Consider the following 22,270-nt stretch of genomic DNA (forward strand, 5'->3'; position numbering starts at 1 on the left):
CAAAAACAGGAAAATGGGGAGATTTCTGGACCTTCATCATGTTTCCTTCTCTAACTGCTGTATGAGCAGTTTGTCACCCAAAATAAACTGCAAAAACTTGCTTGCCCCAGGGGAGAGAGAGGATTCATTTGAACAGGCATCATCTGTGTGTGCAGCTGGTGCATTCAAATTCATCCTGTGTTCAGAATTGAATTGTGTGCTAGAAGGGTTTTGCAAGTACCTTGTAAACTTGTTTTCATGAAAACAGCTTACAGAGGTTTCTTGTTTTAAAACCCATTTCTTGGTTCATCCCTGGGAGAGACTGCAGCAATTCTGCCCCTGTGCTCATGCTGTTTATCTTTTGCTAAACAGAGGAAAGCAGATTATGGTTTTTAAGAGCTAAGCTTCAGCTTTTCTGCAGGTCTGTGTGAGGGGGAACATGTTGCTTTGGTGCCTTGAGTGCAAAAATGTTCTCTTGGGAGCATGTCTAAATAAGCTTTGTACACTTTCACAGTCACATAGGTGACTATTTTAGTTCAGTTTAAGTTTGCTGAAATAACATACCAAGCAGAAGCAAAAGAGGCCGTGCAGCCTTTTGTAAAGTGCACTGGTTTAAGTTACTGCAGCCTTTTTTAAAAGCAGGCAAAGGCTGAGGTAACTGCTGTTATCAGCTGGAGAAGGGAGTTGGCAGTATCAGTGTACCTTGCCAGCAGCATGGCTGACTTTATCAAAAAGAGAAGGACTGAGGATTAGAAGGTTCAAAGGAGCCGCACTTCTTCCCACAACTGTTTTATTTAATTTAGGAGGGGCTAAAATCAGATTGATTTTTGTCCAGATGGACTTGGAATATTGTACTGTGAGAAGCTACACTAAGCAATTAATTGGAAGGTGTTTTTAAGAACTCCCTTCTCAAATTCAGCTTTGAAGTAAGAAGCTCACAGCTTCTCATATATTCATTCAGTCCAGGAATGAGTATTACAGATCACAATACTGCTCACAAAAAGCACTTCTTCTGGCAGAGCATTCTGACTAGACCATTCTCCTGGTAGTTACAGGTACTCACTACCAGTGTGAAAACAAGTCAGCCTGTAATTCCTAGTGCTGATTGTTCAGCAGGGCTCTTGAGCTGCATTTACGTAGACACTGAAAGAAAGCAGTGACAGACCATGCAGTATTCTTGGGGCTTTCATTTGCCCTGACATAGAAGAATTCCTATTTTTTTCAAGGAAGTGTCCTGTGGCATTCCAAACAGCTGTATTGCTGAACTTTAATTGTCATATATTCTTAAAAATTAAACTTCTACAAACTTCTGTTGCAGTGCTTTTTTTCTTTTTTTTTTTTAACTGATCAGTCTAATTTCTGCCTGCAACCACTGTTAAACTGCTAATAAAAGAGTGAAATATGTTAGCCAGCAACTTCTCTTCAGCTCAGAGAAAAGAATTCAACAGTTCCTTTTCTCAAGTCACTTCATTCTACATCCCCAGAAATATTTCCATTATATATATATTTGTATTTATATTCAGTTTAGCATAATAAATACCTCTTTAAGGTGGCTTTTTTATTTTAGAGAGAATACATAATTGGACCATATACTTGCATTATAAAATAACTAGAAAAGACAGTTTGTGTGCATGTAAGGTGTGTCTTTGCTTAACCTTATCTAGTAAACAGTTTTCCAGTACAAGATTTGGGGGTTTTGTATCTAGTTTACATTCCCACAATGCATATCCCAGGATTTCCTTAGCATGTGCAAAGGATGACAAATATCAGTACTTCATACAACTATATTTAATAAGTTATTACAGAAAAAAATAAAGTTCAAACTACAAAGTTTAAGCAGTTGTAAGCAATAGCAGCATTGAGCTCCATGTTTAGTCACAGTACTGCAGTTCCATACAAGCATTAGTCCAAGCCAAAAAGGAAGAAGCCTTGTTAGAATTACTAGCAAAAACAATCTAAGAGAACATGTAATAAAAGATACAGTACATTTAAAATTAGTTGAAAAACAAGTACAGAGATCTTAGCTGTGAATGCTCTAAAAGTTATGTCCATTAGTTTGACAGTAAAATTACAAATATCTAATACTTTATACCCCAACAGAACTACATCCAGGAAAGAAAAAAGAGCAAAAATTATCTCTTGTTAGCACCCTGGTTTTCTACTTACTGATGATCTTTTTGTCATGTAAATTTGAGTGTGTCAGACTTATGTGACCAATGTGATTTCTGACCAGCTACCCATTTGGGGTATAGAGTAGTCACTAACATGAATATAAAATACTCCGTGGTATGATAGAACACTATAGCAGCAGAGATTAAGAAGTTTGTCTGTTTAAAAAAAAGAAAGGAAGGAAAAGAAAAAGGGTTTAGCTGACATCATACAAACCAGCATAAAAGCAACTACATACAAGCCAGATTAAACAAAAGAGACATTTCTACAAATCTGTGACTAATCTTTCACTCATACCTTGCAAGTAGAGATGTCACAATACTGAAATATTAACATGGGAGCTTTTCCCAGTTAAGCTTTTTTTTTCTTTTTTTTTTTTTTTTTTTTTTTACTACTCTAACAGATAGTGAAATCAGCAAAGTTATTTGCTAACTGCATATTTGCAATACAATTTGTTTTAGCCCATGCCTTGCTAGCAGGCTATAAAATACAAGCATGTCGGCAGAAATATAAGCATAAACTTTGTACCACTTAGCAGGAATTTTTTATTCCCTCTTCATTCCTTAATCTCCTTTGTTTGCAATTTGTGTACATTCCAACCAGTAGTACCTAATTTGAGTCTAAATTTTACTTCACTATTTGATCTAGTCTATACATTACTTACAGAACTGAACACACAGAGGATACACAATAGACCAACTCTGGGCACATTTCTTCCCACAAGTCACGGACGAGCCACTCTAACGCTCGAGCAGAAGTTAACTCTAAAAGGTCATCAGCAACTTGTGGAAGCGAGAGTTTTGTCTAGAGAAAGTCATTGTATGCCCTGTTTACGCAACACCAGTCTTAGTCTGGATTGTTTCAGGTGCCAGAACAGAGTCACTGGCTTCAGGAAGGGGTTTCTTCTGGCTGCATAGGGAAACAAAGGTGATGGAAATGGAGGTGACAAGCGTTTTGATACTGGCCCTTGGTATCGCCAATACAAAAGAAAAAAAGGACAAAGACACAAGAGAGGCAGAGAAGAACGGAGAAAGACAAAAGCTGAACGGATGTTCAGACGTGGTGGCAATATGAGTTACTCATTGCTACCAGGGGATGGACAGAGAGTGTTTTGCATTAACTTGGCAGCTGCCACCCACGTGGGGTGGCTGGGTTAGGAAATGCTGTGGGCACCGACAGTCTGCTCCACGCTGCCACTGAGAAACACATGCACAGAGGACTCGTGCAGGAAAGGGGCAATTTCAGTAAATAAATAACACGGTGGCAAAATACAATGAAGAATATATATTTTAGGAGGTTCACTCTAAGGCTATTGAAAAGAGAGTTTATTGAGTTAATGACAAGAAAAGTAATGAAGAGTTATGCTGAATGGGCAGGGTCAAAAACCCATTGTTCAATAGATTTAGTTCCTTATAACGGCAATAGTATTTCATCAACACTGGTGGTGTATAAATCTAGACAGCGAACTGGTACTGTGACATCCCTATTATCTCCCTAAATCATTTTGATAAAGGAAAAGGCTTTTCAAAATATCACGTTTTTTCTGCTTCATTCTGTCATTTTATTGCCCAATTCTTTGTTACAATTTTCCAATCACTTTACATAACCAACCATTTTCATCATTGCCACACTATTGTAAACCACATCAGCAAGTTAATACATAAAGCTTTGCATTTCAAAAAACTAGACACTTTAGTAACAATATTACAAAGATTTTAGCTTCAAAAATAACTGAAAATGAAAAAAATAAACTTTTAAAGAATCAGCATCATAAAATTAATTTATTCCAAGTAAAAATACAAAATAATATTAATGACATTGACCAGATATGAAAGTCTCTCCCAGAAACAACTATATTAATGGTTGAGAAAGCACTCCTTAAAGAAAATACGAAATAAAAATGAAAAATATGTAAATATGTTTAATTTTTTTCTTAGCAAAAAATCTTTCTAAAAATAACAATGAAAATTTGTCTCAGTACAAAGGCTACATTACTATTGAAAAAATACCAGCATGAAGAAAAGGTACATATTTGACAGTAGAAAAATGATTTTAGTGAATCACAATGTCTAAAGTCTGCAATGAAAATAAATCTGCAATAAAGATTTATGCCTTTTTTCTTTTCATTTTTCTTTTTTTTTATACAAACAGTACAAACAGTATTGCACATAACAACAAATAGTCGAGGTTAGGTTAGCCTTCAAAAAAATCGACTAGTTCAAGTCTCACATCAGAAAAGGCCACAATAGGACCTGTTGTACCCAGGGGCTTCTTAGTCAAGTTGCAGTTCAGAACTCCATATTTTAAAAAATAACTTTTTTTGAAGGACCCTCTTTTAATATAACATATTAACAACTCAGGGGCACATTCATTTACAAAACAAAAGGGAGCATGTCATAATTTAATAAACTAAAAAAAGTTCTCTTTAAAAAAATACAAACAGAAGAACTCTCACAATTCTGGTCAGTCGTGCATAATCACACTTGATTATAAATATACAAATTAAGGGAAAATATTTTTTCACCTTCTATTCACAACTTTCAGCACCAAATGGAGTTTGTGTTTACACCTGTTCTTTATGATGATTTTGCTTCAGATTTAATCCAACATTATGCTGTATTGTACATTTTCCAGCTTCTCTCGCTCTCGCTCTCTTTCTCTCTGGGAGTATTTTTCTACATGAAAGAGGGGTATTTCTTCAAAAAGGTTTACTTCTTTCACATAATTAGGTAGACTTCTGTAGGTTAGCTATGATCTTTAATATTACAGTTATAAAGCTCTAACTTCTTCATTTTCAAAAAAACTCAAATAAGCATGAAAAAAATAAAGTTACCCATCTGTTAAATCATTTTTCTTGCAGAATTAAATTAATATATATTTTTCTGAATAAACTTACTTAGAAAATATCATTTTCTTTCCTATATTTCAAAATTGAGGTATTGCAAAAGATCATGTCAGTCAGAAAGCATGCCTTTTTCTTTAAAAAAAATCATCAGCCAACTGTTGAAAACTGTCTAGATACAAAAAGTAGTGCATAACAAAAGGTCTTGTACAGATGAAAAAAAACAGAAAAGACACCTGGGCTGTGAAAAGCAATATCACAAAACCGCCCAGAAGTAACTTCAAAAGGGATAATTATAATAAGCATTTTAAACCAGTAAAAAACTATTTTTTCTTTTTTTTTTCTCCAAAAACAGAAAAAATCCTTTCAAAGCCAATACTTGCAACTAAACATCGGGAAAACCAACTTACTAAATTAGACACAAAGAAGGACATCACAACAAACAAAACCCAGAACATTTAAATCTACTATGCGGTGTCATATCCAGTCAGATTGTCCCCAGAACTGCAAAAACAAAGGAGGAAAAAGAAAAAAAAATAGTGTACACATTCTCACAATCATTAGTATACCAAGTGTGTTTATATTTATATGCTATCTGCAGCCCCATAGTTCATGCTAAAAAAATGTCCACTGTGTTAGCAGGTCTTAATTGTATTCAAGCTTCACAGGATACATCCAGGGATTAGAGAGATAACGCCACATCCACAGAGCAGACATCTCATGTTACTTTAATATGCAGACATTTCTTTAGCACCACTTTGTTTCCTAACTTCCTTAAATGTGCCTAGGTTAGTATTTGACAGACTATCTAATCGGTAGTGTATGTACGCCAGCATGAGCTCTTTGGTTTTCTGGACAAGGTCTGCAGCTACGTAAATGATGCAAGCATTAGGAAAGAGATTGTAACTAAGAGCTCATTTCTGTTTATGTACCTGTTATGAACTGTCAAAAATGTGTTAATGTCAGATACAGAGGCTTTAACAGTTAAGTTTGATCACAGTACTAGACATAATCACTTTACTATATAAAATAAATTGCACGATATATAACAGAGCACCGCAAAGTACTTCATCTACCATCCACAAATTTTTTTTAAGAATATCCTACAGCTAGTTTTTATATTTGTTGTAATATAGGTCATTCTGTAATGGGCTGATCCTAATTTCAGAAGCATTACATTTACTGAGGCATGCCTTCCTCCAGTCAGTAATCAATTTTTTTTTGTTACTGAGCATTTTGTAGCCTACGTAGATTCATAATTTGTGCATTGTGGGCAGGTTTTATATTAGACATATATAAAATTTATTGCATGCAGCAACCTGATTAAGTAAACATGCAGTCAAAAAATATTGACCTTCCTTGGAAGCTTTTCTGTATGCTATACTGATCTCCTTTCAGCAGCCATCACTATTTTAATCACATATTCATTTTTAATTGATACCCTAGCCTGAATAGAGTATTATGGTATTAGTAATACCATTTTAATAGCAGCAAAAGCTATTGCAGCATACATTTACATAACACTAAAAGACCTAACAGAACAAAACAAAAAAAACCAACAAAACAGAACAAACAAACAAAAAAAAAACCCTCAGCAAAATAAAAGAAAAAAGTCTGATCCAGCTTATGAGGTATCATCCTTACAAGTCAAAATCGAGAGCAACTAAAGGCTTATTTTCTTTAAGGGTTATTACTATTCTAAATGACCCAAACTAATGATTGCTGAATATCTGTTTAAGTTTTTGCTACATCTGCCACCTACTTGTGAATATTACCTTTGGTAAGTCATCTGCTAGGGGCAAGTCTAAATTTCTGAAAATAAGTGCATGCTCCAGTTTAAAAATAAAAATAATTATAATTACAATAAAAAAATCTTCATCACATACGCATCAGCCCATGAAGACTGATGAGAATGGCAGTCTACATAATGTCACTAGTGACAAGTCTTGTGTAGGAAATTAAGGTACCAAGCAGATGTTTGTGTGAATCAAAGTGCAAAATCAGTACAGTTACACTCTGCCGGTTTGTATTATACTGGACACTGAGTTCAGTAATGTGACTGTAAATAATAATAATAGTAATAAAAGACCCATATCTTCATTAAAGTCGAGGACGAATGCACAGATTTCCAGAACACTAAGCCCTGAGGCAGCGCTCTCTTTTCACTCAATTTTATTTACTCCAGTACTTCTTGCTGGCTGCGGCCGGGGTTCAGCTCCAGCGGAACGGGACGTGGCGGGGCCGGTCGCCTCCCTCCTTTACCAGTGGTTTGTGGAACTCCCGCCCAGCACGAGAGTGTATGCTGGCCCAGCAGTATTCACAGTAATACTGCAAGCAGGTAACGTTGGCACAAAAGAATGGAGCAAATTTCCCACCACAGCGAGTGCCCTGGCATTCGTCACACATCTGATCATCCAGCACATATGGCTTCACTTCCACCTGCACCAGGGACAAGAAAACAACTGTAAGAATGATGCATGGTTCTGCTAAGCAACAACACAAACCATAATATTTTAATTCTTTCTGGCTCTACTGAAGGGTTTCAGCTGATGCAGGACTAATCCAAGAGGCTGGTAGTTAGATTTTCATCCCATGCGCTTTACCTGTCAGAAAATCTCAAGGAAGAAGGGTGTGCTTTTGTAACTATTCAACATTCCTTGGAAAAGTTGGGTCTGGGAAAGTACTAAGATGGAAGTACAGTAAAAATCTCCGAGGATTTTCCACTAAGAAAGCTCCAGGAATCGGAATAGACTAACAAGAAGGGCAGGCCATGAGAGGAGCATTGAGCATTATAACAAACAAAAGTATATTTCTAAACTTCAGAGGTCTAGTGAGTTTCAGAGGCTTTTTTCCCTCAGAATATTTTTTTGGTCTCTTTATTTTTTCATGATTTGCAAAATGCAGGACCAGACTAATAAGAGATTGAAATTAAACAAAATTAAATGCACTTGTATGAAATACTCTCAACTTTGTGGGCAAAATCACTATCTAAAGATTGTTTGCTCTTGAGGTGCAATAAAATTTCATTGCAGTTCCAACTAGGGCCTTGCCATCAATTACAAACAGTCTGGAGAGCTGCTGACTTTAGTCCTACACTCATTTGTAAAAAACTTAGGGCTGGAATGCCTTTTGTTCTTAAAGCATTTGTGCCAAACACAGCAGGACTGATGCATGATTAGGCACTTGCAATAATGCTATTACAGACCTTGAACATGTTCCTATGAATTGTGCCTACACATTTAAATTGAGTGTTCATTCATTACAGGGAAATCATGAGTTCATGCATGTCTAATTCTTATGGCTCTCTAATGCTATTTATAAAGTGGTTTAAGTACAGTCAACTGCACTAGAAAAGATAGAAAAAAATTGAAGTATACATTTATTATAAATAATTTTGCTGTAACTGTGCAACTGCTAGTTCAGCACAATTTGTATATTGTGAGGAAAACCTGAGTCTAGTAACAATATTTAAATACACATTTAAAGAGATTTAAAGAAACATAAAATGAGATGTTAAGCTGAAAGACAAGAAGCATTCTCAAAAAAGCTTTATGCTGAATTTACTTCAACTTATCCTGATCACACTTCAATAAATGTTACTCCTTTGAAGTAAAGCTTCTGTAGTGAGTTGTATTTCTTGCCTAAGAAACAGCTTGGGCTGCCAATCTATTTTTTTTTAATTACACCCTGCTACTAGTATTGCATGGAACAAGTCTGAGTAACTGCCATTTTGCATATCAAATGCCATATCACTAAAATTAGAAGCATCATGTAAAATAAAACAGCGCTGTCTCAAATGAAATTGGAAGAAAGCAGGTCCAATGTCCAGCACAGTTCTAGATCCCCACCTACTCAAATTTCCCAAGCATGAATTGTGAAGGTCTCAAAGAGAGTCTCTTTCTGTCTCCCTCTCTCATCTTTTCTTGCATTGATTACTAGTGAAATAATTTTATAAAGCTGGCTGTGTAGTTCAGAGATTTGAATCTATTAGATTAAAATATAAGGACTCATTAAGAGACTTCATACTTCTTCAAACTCATGCATAAATCTATTTTTAAAATAGAAAAAAGATAACTAAATAAACTTATCAGTCCACCAAATGAAAAAAAGAATAGACTGATTAAAAAAATTACTAGAAAGTGACCTTTTGTGGCTTTAGCCTAAAGCTTAGAAAGTACCCTCTAGTAAGCATGGCTAATATATAAATCTCAAAGGGTTCAATGTGTGATTAAGACTCCAAAAGTAATCTTCTCAATCTCTCTGTAAGATTTTTCAGAATCTAACAGACAAGAAATGTTTAGGAATAGCCTTGTCTGAGTTAATGTAATATGGTGTAAAACACCATACACAAATTGCTTGAGGACTTATAACGCCATGACCTCCTCAAAACTGACAAAAAGTACAATTCAGATTTGTAAAGACAAAGTCAAAATAGTTTAAACTTTGCAGCTGTGCAGATTTATAAGCATACTGCACATAACAGACACACCTAGTACCTGTTAAACTGACTTCTGAAGAAATCATTTACACTGGATTAAGGAAAAAACAAGCCATCCCTATCAGAAAAATACATAGCAGCAGTCCATGTCATGTGTCCTTTTGAATAATTCTAAATGCAGAGCCCTCAAAACATGGGTGTTGTTTGTATGTGTAATCAAGAGGTGAAGATAGAAGGTCTAAAGGAAAAAAAAATTTTGGAAATTAAGTAATGCTTTCTTTTAATGTGTTCAAGACAAATTTCAGTGAATACTGTAACTTCACTCCATATTTGAAAAGCCCTTTAGGGATTTCATATGGACTGAAAAAAAGAATCTCATTTCTCACCCTTCTGCCTATCAAGCATCTCTTGGCATTTGGTTTTAGTTAAATAATTCTGAAGACTTTTGAGGTCAGCATTACCTATTTTAATTACAATAAACCTGTGCTTTAAGGACCTCAACTCTAGACCTACACTACTGACAGAAAATGGCCTAATAATAGCAAAGTGTCAGAAGCTACACAAGTAGTCACTAAATGAAAAGTCACTGATGCACAATGAGCAAACATCTAAAGGAGGAGGAAGAAGTTGGGAAATGCTACAGAATTTGACTTATGGAATTCAAAAGAGAACAAGGACAAATAAGCTTACACTCAACTATTTTCTGAGTTCAGCACTAAACAGCTATTTAAGATGTTTAAAGTATTTTTTCAGATGCTTGAATAAGCTTTTAAAAAATTGACAAATGTCATTTAAAGAACAGAACTTAATGTTCTTCAACAAAATTCTAATAAGGATTTTTAAAATACCTGTACAGTCTGGTAACCACCGTTGTGCTCCATGCAGTTTTACTTACCCGTTTATCAATGTCATTGTGTTGGAGCTGGACAAAGCGAGCACTGATAGCAGCAATGTAGCTCTGCTGATTGGAGAAAGCCACTCTGCCAGCACCTTTGGGGTACTTCAGCTCTGGGTCTGTATCAATGCCAGCATAGCAGACACCTCCATATAAACGGTCCATAATCATTGCCAATTCAACTGCAAGAAGTCAATTGTTAAATATCATAGATTTAACATAAATCATGGTGTTGCATTTGGATTGTTGCATTTTAAAAAGCATCATTTGCCTCATCAGATGTGTCTTCCAAAGTCTAAAATTCCAGAGTGAAACAGAGATTCAATCAACTTTACATGAATTATTGTAAAATATAAAGGCAAAAACCAGAATCTGTAAAAAGTTGATGTGGCTGAAGTGTGAAAAAAACGCAGAGTTATGCTGTTAAAATAGGTATCAGATGAACAAGAATTTACAATATTGCATAGTAAAGCTCTAGTCTTGGTAGGCTTTTTAATGCTAGTTTACATGTAAAATCACTTAGGGATATTCCTGTTTTTAGAATCTGATATTTTGCCCTAAGTACTAAGGTTCAAAAGATATCAAAGATGTGTTTCACATTTGAAACAAAAATCTGTGAAACCCACAAAGTTCCTCCAGCTAAAGCAAGCCTACATTATAGATGCAATTTAAAATACTATTTTGGTAGAACATTATCTTGGTTGTGGATCTTTTGAAATGGTTTGTTGCTTTTATGATATTAACAATAACTCTAAAGAAGTTATAAGTATCATTCATAACATCAGACAGGTTGAATGCATGGCTGGGACACATACAGAAGGAAAGTTAAGGGAAAGAACTGAAGGAAGTAGTAAAGAGGCTGAAGAAAGCAGGGAAGACCAATGTAAATTGTGCAAGGTTGTATGGCCACTGAGCCAAACTCTCTGTAAAACCTCCCAGGCCAACAAATTTGTCAGGTGGCCAATGCAAGAACTCAGAGCTGTACAGGCCCTGCCAAGTCAGCCATTTTCTAGTGCTAATGTGTGAAAACACTTTCTGTAGCAAGTTGCCATTTAACTACCCAAAATAAAATTTAAACTCACAAATACTAAACATTTAAATTCCAATCATTCTCCCAAAATTCTCATTAACAAATTGACTGATGTGTATGTGTTTGTATAAATCTGTGTGCAGGGAAGACTGTATGCTAACTTGTCCATTTGCAACAAGCAAACCAATGTCTGACTCATTCTACTCAACCAGGTAATACTTCTGCTCCAAGGAGTAAGGAAAAACTACCAGCGTAATGTAGTGATTAATAGATTGTTCTGCTTTCTAGTGATTTGGAATCATCCCTTGGGTAGTGATCTCCAAGTGACAGTACAGAATAAACATCTTGAGCAGAATTACAGTAGTAGCTCCACTAAGTTACTCTTGCCAATAGACAAAGAATATATAGGATTCCAGGGTAAAGAAAGCAGACAGTGTTCAAATATCTTAGGGAAAACTTCTGTATCTGACCTTTAAAGCTGCAAACAAGAAGAAATGGAAACTGTTTATCTGCTTTGGAGAAGTTACCTATTTAAAGGCATCAGTTTTCAAATGTAATGCATTTCAAATGGATCTGTGACAGGCCAAATGGCATACAGTTTTATAAAGGCACTCATTAGGAATGAGCTAAGGTTTAATTGTTACTATTTACATAATTACCACCTTACAGTTGGGCCTTTTTTTAAGATGGTGAAGAAAGTGAAAGCTGCCAAGAAATGTGGAACGAGAGAAATCTTACTGTCAGCAACGTCTGGGGGATGCTGGTACAGCTTCCCAAAAGATTTAGGATTAGGCAAAATATAAAGTGAGGAGCTGAAGTTCCAGTGGGTTGGAAAGTGGCTGCTGGAGCAAACTGAGGGCTACGAGGAAAGTCTTTCTTCCCGACAGTGACTGAGAGGCCTTGTCTGTTACAGTTTCCCAGGATTAGGATTAGGGTTGAGAGGATGAGAAAGACAAACCATGCAGCTGCCTTGGAGTGAGGCTGGAAAGGGAGTACAAACAGAAGTGAGGGCTGCCAAAAGATCTGGCTAGGAGAAATGTTTTAAATTGCTTCATGGCTTTGTCGTTGGCTCACCAAAAATGTCAGAATTTAGAAGAAAGAAATTAGGGTTGAGCTACAATTAGGAGCAGTGCTCAAATGGGGCCTTCATAACAAAATGAGGACTGCCAGGAATCCTGGGCTGGGATAAATCTTTCCTCTGGCCAAAAGCTAAGGAGTCTTGTTTATGGCTCTGCAAATAAAAGTGAAGAAAAAGAGCTAAGGGCGAAGGAAAAAAAATTGAGTGAGGAAAGTTACATTAGTAAGTAAGGAGTAAGTCTGGAAAATGCTCTTCCATGTGAGGCCACCAAAAGACCTGGGCTGGGAGAAATTTTTTTGGGGACAATAGCGGAGAGGTCATGTCCATGGAAAAATTAAGGTAGGGGTCGAATAAAAGGGAAACAGAAATCATAGGGCTGAGGTTGGAATTGGTTTGGAAAGGGTCTGGGAGAAGGGTCTGGTCTTTGTCTTCTAGTCAAAGGAAAAGGAAACCTGTCTGCACCTCAGCAAACAAATCAGAGTTCAGATTAACACAGTCTACATTACAAAAAAATCAGCCAAGTTCCAGGATATTATGCCAAGCTGGGGAAAGCTCTTTCTACTGGCAATCCTAATTAGTAACCTATTTAAAAGATAAAGAAGTTCACTGTTTGTATTTTGTAAACAAGAAGATACTCCTTGTCTTAGAAAGCAAGTTGTGATCTTTGGAAAACAGAATCCATTTTCTGATCTTTTACAGATGCTATTTATCTTTCCTCATTTTTTCTACTTAATCTGCTTCATGTCCTACATTTTCCTTCTACTCACCAGCTCGGAGAGGCCGTGGAACTCCTCCAACAAAGATTGTTTTTCTTGGATCCAAAGGCTGAGACCCATCCATCACAAAGTCACTGTCACTTAGGTTCCAAGGTCGAATTTGCACCTGTATTAAGGATCATTTTTAGCAGAGGAACTTGGCCACTTAATTAAAATTAAGAAAAGCATACCAAATATTCCTATAATTAAAAACAAAATTTGAACTTTTCAAAAGCAGTAAGTTGGTTTTATAAGAACCAAGACAATTAGAGAACATAGCTTATCTAAGTATCTGAAAGAAGGGGGACAACTCACTTCTGACCTCTAGAGGCCAGGCTTGAGTTAAAGGTCCTCATGACAAACTCCTACACTCATTAATTCCCTGCCCCTAATCGCCATCATAGGAAGAAACCTGTGAAAGGGCCTTCAGAACATTTTACCGTGTATGTGCAATTACAGTTGCAGTTTGGGCTTCTGGCTTTCCTGAAATCACATACAGTGATCCACAAATTTAAAAGCATTGATAGGAGCTGATAAAATTAATTTCTGTGCTTAGATACAAAAGGAATTTGTATAATATGTGAATTCCTATTTCTACTGAGCAGCAAGCAATACAGCTGATAAGAAATCTTTAGATTAAACAGAAAAAACTTCTCAGAAGTTATTTAGATAAAGCTGTTCATTAATCCATTTTTTTGATCCTTGGAATCACACAAGACTGCTCACTGTGCTGCAATCCTAGGTTGTTCATTCATCTCTGCAAGAGTTTTAATAGTACTTTTAAAAGGTAGCACATTTTTTATCTTATCTTACTTGCCTGCAGTTTTCACCTCATTTCTATATCTCCATGGGCACAAAAAAAGACCAGCATTAAGGAATGTTAGAGATGTGAATAATAAAAACAGGCTGCTGTATGTCTTCTATTCTGCTATAGCTGTCTGCAGTAGTTGAAATTACCTCATAGTTTCTATAAGGTAAATGAGGCCTAAATTATAAATTGATTAGCTATTGAATGCATAAAAAATAATAATAAAGAAACTAACAAAATTCAGGGGATATTTGGTGCTATCTGGATCATAATTTGGCAGGGTTAAGTTTCTTCATTTCATCACATAAGGCTTTCTTTTCCCTTAAATCAAATAGATGAAACATTACCATTCCATTGTTTTACAGCTGTAAAAGGATGCACACTCCTGAAGCATACCAGGAGTACCAAATATAAAAGTTAATTGAACATGGCATTTATCAGAAAAAAGCAAATGTTAAAGCCATGTTATGCTGATACAGGAAGCCAATTCAATGCAACAGCAAGGTCAGAAACAGGAAATGACAAATAATTAACTTATTAACTGAGCAGAGTAACAGCAAATGGCTAGCAAGCAGCAGAAGTGTCATGGCATAAGCTACTTACTGGTTTATCCTTGATTGTGGGACTTGACACACATAGGTAAAGTTTTCCATCTTCTTCCAGACAGGCATCTATCAGAGCTTGTACAGAGCTTTCTTCCTGGAACAGCAGAAAGGCGTAACCTTGAAAAAGATAAGGGCACAAGAAAGAAAAGTAACAGATTAATTTATAGAACATTTTTAAACAAACAAGCCAGAGAAGTGCGTAAAATATACGAATTACAAATACTGTTGAGGTTATCCACAGATATTTGGATTCTTGGCAGAGGAGAAGCAATCCAGCTCCTCCTCTGCTGTTGGTGCAACACATCACCGCAATGCTGCCAATAAATATTGGAATTCTCTGGGACAAAGGCAACAATGTATTTTGGTGTAAGAAAAGTCACTACAACTTTCCAAAGGGTACAGCAGGGGAAGGATAAGGAGAAAATTAATTTCCCTAATTTAAGAAACCAACCTAGGAGATCCTTGACCCTGAGCTCCGAGATTCATTACTTTATGGAAAGCAGTGTGAGAACTAAGCTCCTTTGTACATGTCCTATTCTGACATCTAAACAGTGACACAATTTCCATATGAAAGGGTAATTTAGTCCAGTTGGTCTAATTTCAGTTAACCTTGCTGAGAATAAACTGAAAAATTTGGCATGTACACTGTGCCCCACAAACTTGAAACAAGGTTGCCACTTGAAATGCAAGATACACTTGGAACTAAATGAAGTTGTTACAGTCTGGCAAAAGCATTTTTGCCAGCCAGTCAGGAAAAAAAAAATCTCTATTTCAATTAATACCAACATTGGCATATCTTCTCTAATGACGGGAACCTTTCTCTATTACTGAAAGCAGTTTGTAATAAGGCTTCCGTGACCTCTTTCTTCAAAACAACGTGCTAGATGGAAAGTGTATTAAGGTGCCTGTTCTGCCTTTCTAATAAAAGAAGATCTTGATATTCATACTTGATGTTAAAAACTGGCATTTTGGTACAAATTACAGGCAGTCACACTGCAGTTTTAGCTAATAGTGCATTATGTTTGTATTCTGCCCATCTTTCCTCATGTTATTAACTGAAAATAAGGACTCATTCACCATTATTATAGCAGAACGTGCAATGTGAAAGAACATAAACTTACTGGCCCTGTGGACACCATTCAACTTAGCAAGCCACAGCTGGTAGAGTTTGTGAGAAAAGACCTAAAGCAAAAATTTCTCAAGAGTTAAAGATTATCCAGATTCATGCCTGCCATGGCTTACCAGAAAAAGCCTGACTGCATTTCGCAGCATTCATGAGAGGAGCACGTTTACAAAAAGAAAAGGTTTTCTTTTAGTCTTCTAAATCTAGTAACACCTTCCTTTTACAGCTCCATGGTTGGGCACAGTTTGGTGGAGTAAAAGGAAATCACTGACTGTTTTATAACCCATGGGAGAAGGTAGGAAGAAAGTTTGTTATATTAGAATTTTTATACTCTGTTCCGTTCAAGTGATTCATTACAAACACTGTGAGAGTAAAGTTATCTGGACAGTCTCTAGTTACTCAGTGGTACAGGAATATTTCAGAAAGGTACTAATGGAGTAAAAGTACAGGTCTCTTACTTAATGAAGTCCAGAGCAGACTGAGTTTAATCAAGAGTTTTTCTTCAGAATTTCAATTAATTGTGAATTAGTTCAATTTTATGATAATACCTGAAGGGTACCATTTTATGCTCAACTTGTGAATACTCAATATAATTAATAATTTAAGTTCTTGCATTTGAGAACAACAGTAGATAAATTGTTGTTCAAATGCATCAACCATGAGCTGAATCTGCTGGTACAAAGTCAGCATTTGGTATGCAAATGCTATATAGCCAACAGGGAAGGATTAACCTATTTCTGGTTCTTAGAGTCTGGGCTCTTTTCAAACAAAGTGAAATACTGTAATGAAGAGTTATATATAAGGTCAAAGAGTATTTGAATCTCCTTGTCACATGTCTGCATATCATCTACTGTTTTCATATGTAATTGATCTGAAATCCATACTTCCCAAAATTCAGCCCACGTGCAAAATCAGACACAGGAATCATAATCTAAGGGTGACAGGTTTCTAGCTTTATAGCACTGAGGCTGGGTGGCAGAATTAGGAGAATGAAGAGAAGAACTTCCTCTTTACAGTGTGCATAGCAAGTCAGAAACATCTTTGGGTAGTCACATGCACTGATTTCATCTCCAAAGGGAAGGACCATTTATGCTTGAAACAAGCTGAACTACCTTTGAAGCACAACTTTCTGCCATTTAGACAGTGTCTTTTCTGATGTTTTTATAAGCTTCAAGATCACAATAAAATCTAGCATCGACCTCAGATTTCGTATAGAAGTATTTCAATATGTAAATCTACCTCATATTATGTAAAAAAAGGATGGCAAAGAAAATTAATGTTCTAGTCTCATTTCTTTAGGGTTATTTTAGATGGTTGAGATGGCTGCCTCACAGAAGTAAATTTAAATAGACTTAACATTTTCATGAAATATATATTTCACTTTCTTTTTTTCTTTATTTTAATAGATTTAAAAAAATAGTTTTGAACTGAATTATGGTGGTATTTACTAGAACTTTTAGAATAAAGTTGTTTTAAAATCTCACAGGAAAGGAACATTTAGAAACAGTGTGAACCAAATTTCTAAATCAGTTAATGTGATGACAAGGGTCATTGCTCAAAGTCACCTTAGTAATCTTATTAGAAGATGCTTTGAACATGAATAAAACACATTTGAAAATCCAAAGACTAAACTACTATTAAAAATTAAATTCATTTTTGAAAAATAAAAATCCAAGGTGTTAAAAAAACTGCAGACTTTCCTTTAAACATTGCAGTGACATGACTGCATTTTCAAAAAAACTTCAAAGGCTTTAAATACTTAAGAAACCTCAAAATAGCAAAGGCTGTAATCTCACTTAGCTCCTGCAGAAGAGTGAAATTATGTATTAGTCAGGGCTGCAAAGATTAATTTCTTTTAGTCAGTCTAATTTTATATGGCAGTGTTTGACCCCGTCAGCTGATTCTCTTCTCTACAAAACAAAGGTGTATAAGAAATAGGAACAGTCTAGAATCTTACAGAGACTCTTCTATTTCTGTACATTTACATTTTTACATGTTTTTCATGAATACCAGACAAAGCCTGGCTGGTGTGATATGTAAGAAATTCCTCCTATGCCACATTACAGACAGGTACTGGGGAAGGGTTTGTTTGATTTTAATTAAAGGATTGTACTCCATATCCTCAGTTACACTGGAAAATAATTGGAGCCTGAATCTTAATAGCTATAAAATGAAGTGTACATATCAAATGGAGCCAGGAGACATAACAAGAGAAGTCAGCAATGGAGTGGGTCACAGAGAAGAGCTGAATGAAAACTGAGGTTCTGTGTCAGTAGTTTCTGTAAAATGAATTGCCTGTCTTCATAACTCCAGTCTTCGCACTAAATAGCCCACATCACAAGATCACCAAAGAATTGAAACTAACACTTAACCCTTACTAATAATGATCTTACCATATCACAAATATTTATTTCTATTTTGTCATAAATATTACAGTGTTTTTCTCCAATTTTCTCCAGTTTTAAGTGGAAGGAGAAACCCAATCCCCACAGAACCTCTGCTTTCTGGACATGCATTATTTGTGGGAGAGGTGCCCCAGTGTTTCCTCAGAAGAAAGGACAGCATTTCTATGGTGCTGTAGTAAATACCTACAGCTAAAGATTTATAAAGTCTCTTCAGTTCCAAAAAAGCAGAAAGATTTTCTAGGCATCATTACATTACTTTCACCATTTATGGATAAAAAAGCCCCAAAAGAACAGTATACATATGCCATCTCAGTTTGTCCTGTAGTAAAAATACTCCCACCCACCTGTATTAAAAAAGAAAAGACTGAAATAAATTACTTGGGGTTTTTTTGTTGGTTTTTTAACGAAAAGAATATTCCACAGGCATACTAAAGTCTGTCTTTATCTGGCATTTTACTTCTGAACTAGTGTAAAACATTGCAACAGCAAATTTATAGTGTTGTCTCCTCTTTCAAAGGTCACAGCCATTTTCAACATCAGACTTCAGACTGCAACATGATCTATAGGAGCTATAAATCAGAATTAAAGGATATAAAAGAAAGGCTCTAATATACAATTTGGTTACTGTAGTTGTAAGAGTAGTCACATGGATTTCATATGAGAAAGACTAAATATTTGATCAGGTGGATGCTATCTTTGTGAAGTTTACTGAGTCAGCAGCATGAAAAAAAGCATTCAAATTAGTAAATATAAAAAACCCAAATTAATTCAGAACTGAAATTTTTAAATTTTGATTTTCAAGGGCAATATGCAATGGTGACCACTCTGGGCAGAGCAGCTCATGGTCATCATCTGGAGGGGGTCAGGTCTGCTGCTGCTGCTTTTACTCTGAACAGATGGCTCAAGAGACATCTGCTTCCAAGTTTGAACAAAACCTGTTACTCTTCTTTGCAAGAAAACCATCTTCCAGTGCTACTCCAACCAACATTAATGTGGAAAAACTCTACAGAAATAGAAATTATCTGCTTGATTTCAGCTTCTATTTCAAGCACAGTATCAGCATTGTGTAAAAAAATTCAGAGGAAGAAAGCACTGGTCCAAAAATTCAGGCTAGCTGGATTTAAGTTATTTTAAATTAAATTTGATATTAGGTTTTACAATAAAAATAGATTTTGCTTTGAATTATATGTTTTTCTTAACAAAGAAAACAAGCAGCACTTGCTGCTTATCCCAAAATTTTCGAGACTGTTGTCAAGAGCTTCAATGTAAAGTACTTCAATCAAAAGAAAAGACACCCCATGTCATTTGCACAGATGAAGTTAGTAACATATTTTCTGATTTTTGTATGTGTCTAACTCTTCTCTGAGCTGTAGAACATTTCTAAAGGCAGAACGCAGAGCTTCAGCACTAAGCTTTGACTTCCCTTCTTTTAATCAAGTTATTTGCTGCTGTGGTGCTGCTAATAACCATTTGAATATTCACTCACATGTGGATTGTTTTCAGATTCTGGTTTGTTCAAATTTATTGTCTTTGTTGACTGAAAGAAAAAGATGCAGCTTGAAAAACCCTCCTTAATAACAGAAGGATTTTTTTTTCAAAATTGGATTATGTTGAACAACAAATTCCTCTCAAAACCAAAGAAAATTCAAAACTGTTTCTGGTGAATAAGAGTATGCATCTCCCTGGGAGATCAGATTAGTATATAAAAAACAAAAATAAAAATACTGGACTTACCAAATCCTCTAAAAAATTATGTGTTTAGCTTTATTAATGAAACAGCCCAGCCTCCACTGCATACAGCTGACTACTGGTTACACTCCTGGTACAATCAGTAGTCAGATAGACTGCAGGTCCCAAAGGCAGGTAGGATTGGCAGGGCATGGAGCAGACACAATGTGCCCAGCACAGCACTGAGCCAGCGGAGGGAAACAGCAGCTCTGAGCCCAGGGAGAGGCAGGTGCAGTGCCTTGGGCAGAGGCACCCACAGCCCCTGAAATACTCACACTGCCAGCCCTAACCTCTGATTGCAGAGGACACAAGTATAATTAGGGATATTATCTTTGATAAATTTATGATGTGTGTATTCCAATGATCTTGCACCAATTTTAGATTACTGCATCATTATTTTAAGGATAGAATCATTGAAGCGATCCTAGGAACCAAATACTTAATTTTATACATGTAATGCCTGTAGGACTTAATTAAAGACTTCAAGTTTTTAATGCATTAAATAATTAAAACTGATTGGGGGTGGGAGTAGGGAACAACTTACTTTTTAGGTGACCATCATCTAAACAATGAATATGCTGCAGTGGTAGTACAGAGTCTGTCTCTGCACCACCACCTGCAACAACCCTTCCAACATATTTCAATGATTTGAAAGGATGATTTTGTGCTTCCTAAATTATTAGCAAAACAAGATACCAAAAGTTACTACAAAGCACAAAATAATACTAAGTCCTCAGCTTAAACACTATTCAAAGGACAGCTTTTATCCTGAAGCCCATAATACTTAGATCGATTCATGTATCTCCATTTATAAAACAAAAGAAAACGTGACATTTAATAAAAATAGTATTGGGGAGGGGTGACATGTACAACCCACAGTAAAATCTACTTGGGTTTTAGGAGAGGTTAATGAGAATAAGACAAATAGTTAACTCCTTCCATTTGACAAAAGTGGTCTGGCTACCTCTACAGATAAACATGGAAAGCTTTTAATGTACTTAGATATGTTCAAATTATTGAAAAAGGGTTAAATGCTTGCTAAAAATTGTGGCTTCTTCTATAGCAACCCAGCAATTCTGGAAGAAAGTAGGATCTGTTGAAAGCTGGGAGAGAATAATGCTGCAATGCTACTGCAGGATCAGATTTGTTCTGCCTAGGCTTGGATGGCTCAAAAATACTTTTGTATTTTGCTTCACCAGATTCTTGTTTACCCCTAGAAAAAGAAGTTGCAAATGGCATAGTTTTAGAGAACAGAAATTCTCTTACATGAAGCAAGCTCCTTGAATGCTCTTAGATACCTGGCACAGCAGTCTCAAAGACAGACATTAAAAAATCATCATTATCAGTACACCACCTAGAATCCTCAAACATTTAGGACAAGACAGGAAACAGTGTTAAGAGCTTAAAAAAGGGAGGCTCAAACAAAAGTCACCAAAAACCTTAAAGAAAATTCTCTGTAAAGCATGCTAAAGTCACACAGCTACACAAGAGCACATGAGTGCCTACTGCATTTTGCCACCACATATTTTGTGACTTGCATTGATTTGGGATGATGCTGCCCTGCTGTGGGAAGACACAGGGACTACAAATTACAGACATGGCCTCAGATGTCAGGAGGTACAACGACTGACACTGCACACAGTCCCTGTGTTGGAACATAAAAAACATCTAAAAACCCTCCCAGAATCACTCTCTGCCATACAATGTAATTCTGGATAGGAAATGCCAGTTTCCATTCTAACAAATATTGTCATCTCTGACTTCAGTTTATTACATACAAAAATTAGCTTGGCATTTCATGCTGGACTGTGCTGGTATCATATTTGATCAGTTATGCCAAAGCAGGCTGTTTTCTAGAACAGAGTGCTGTATTTGCACAGACCAGATACCTCCTTGTGAATATAACTAATGAAAGTGGAATTATGATTCCATACTTTACCTTTGCAACTGTTCACTCTTGTTCCTCTGGCAGAAACTACAACTGCCACTGCAGTGGCATTGGAGTTAACCATGGAAATGGTCTTCATCCATGAAATAAAGATCAGTCAAAAGACTACAACAACAGTGTTCCCATCTAAACAGTGCTTGGGAGAGAATCAGAGAGGCTCACACTGTCTGTCCACCAATTGTTTTTAAATTAAAGCATGAGAATCATTTCATGTTTCTTTTTGCAACTTTGCTTACAGTGTTTTGTTTTCATGAGATCTCCCTCACCCAAATGTGCTTAATTTTATCAGATAACAGCATAACAAACTGAAGAACAGGGAAAACACAAAAGGATCAGACTGCTGCATCACACGTCTGAATCAACTGTAAAGCCAAAGCATTCCTCCCATTCCAAACCCATCCTATCTTCAAGCTCTGCCATGCTTCATTTTCTAACTCTAATTCTCATTTCTATCCAAATATCAATCT

At 36.1% G+C, this 22,270-nt stretch overlaps 1 protein-coding gene across 2 annotated transcripts in view; it reads right to left on the reverse strand.

Moving 5' to 3' along the window:
• Positions 1 to 1,745: 1,745 nt before the first annotated feature.
• CPEB3 (cytoplasmic polyadenylation element binding protein 3) overlaps positions 1,746 to 22,270 on the reverse strand; it is a 79,211-nt gene continuing 58,686 nt past the window's right edge. For both annotated transcript variants that reach the window (XM_059476664.1, XM_059476665.1), the window contains exons 8-11: positions 14,598 to 14,716; positions 13,199 to 13,313; positions 10,324 to 10,505; positions 1,746 to 7,429 (exon numbers count right to left, since the gene is read on the reverse strand). In XM_059476664.1, the coding sequence (XP_059332647.1) occupies positions 7,202 to 7,429; positions 10,324 to 10,505; positions 13,199 to 13,313; positions 14,598 to 14,716 (644 nt within the window). In that variant the 3' untranslated portion in view covers positions 1,746 to 7,201. The remainder of the gene's footprint in view (positions 7,430 to 10,323; positions 10,506 to 13,198; positions 13,314 to 14,597; positions 14,717 to 22,270) is intronic.

This window comes from Ammospiza nelsoni, chromosome 8, assembly GCF_027579445.1.
Source record: "Ammospiza nelsoni isolate bAmmNel1 chromosome 8, bAmmNel1.pri, whole genome shotgun sequence".
In the NCBI taxonomy this organism is placed as follows: domain Eukaryota; kingdom Metazoa; phylum Chordata; class Aves; order Passeriformes; family Passerellidae; genus Ammospiza; species Ammospiza nelsoni.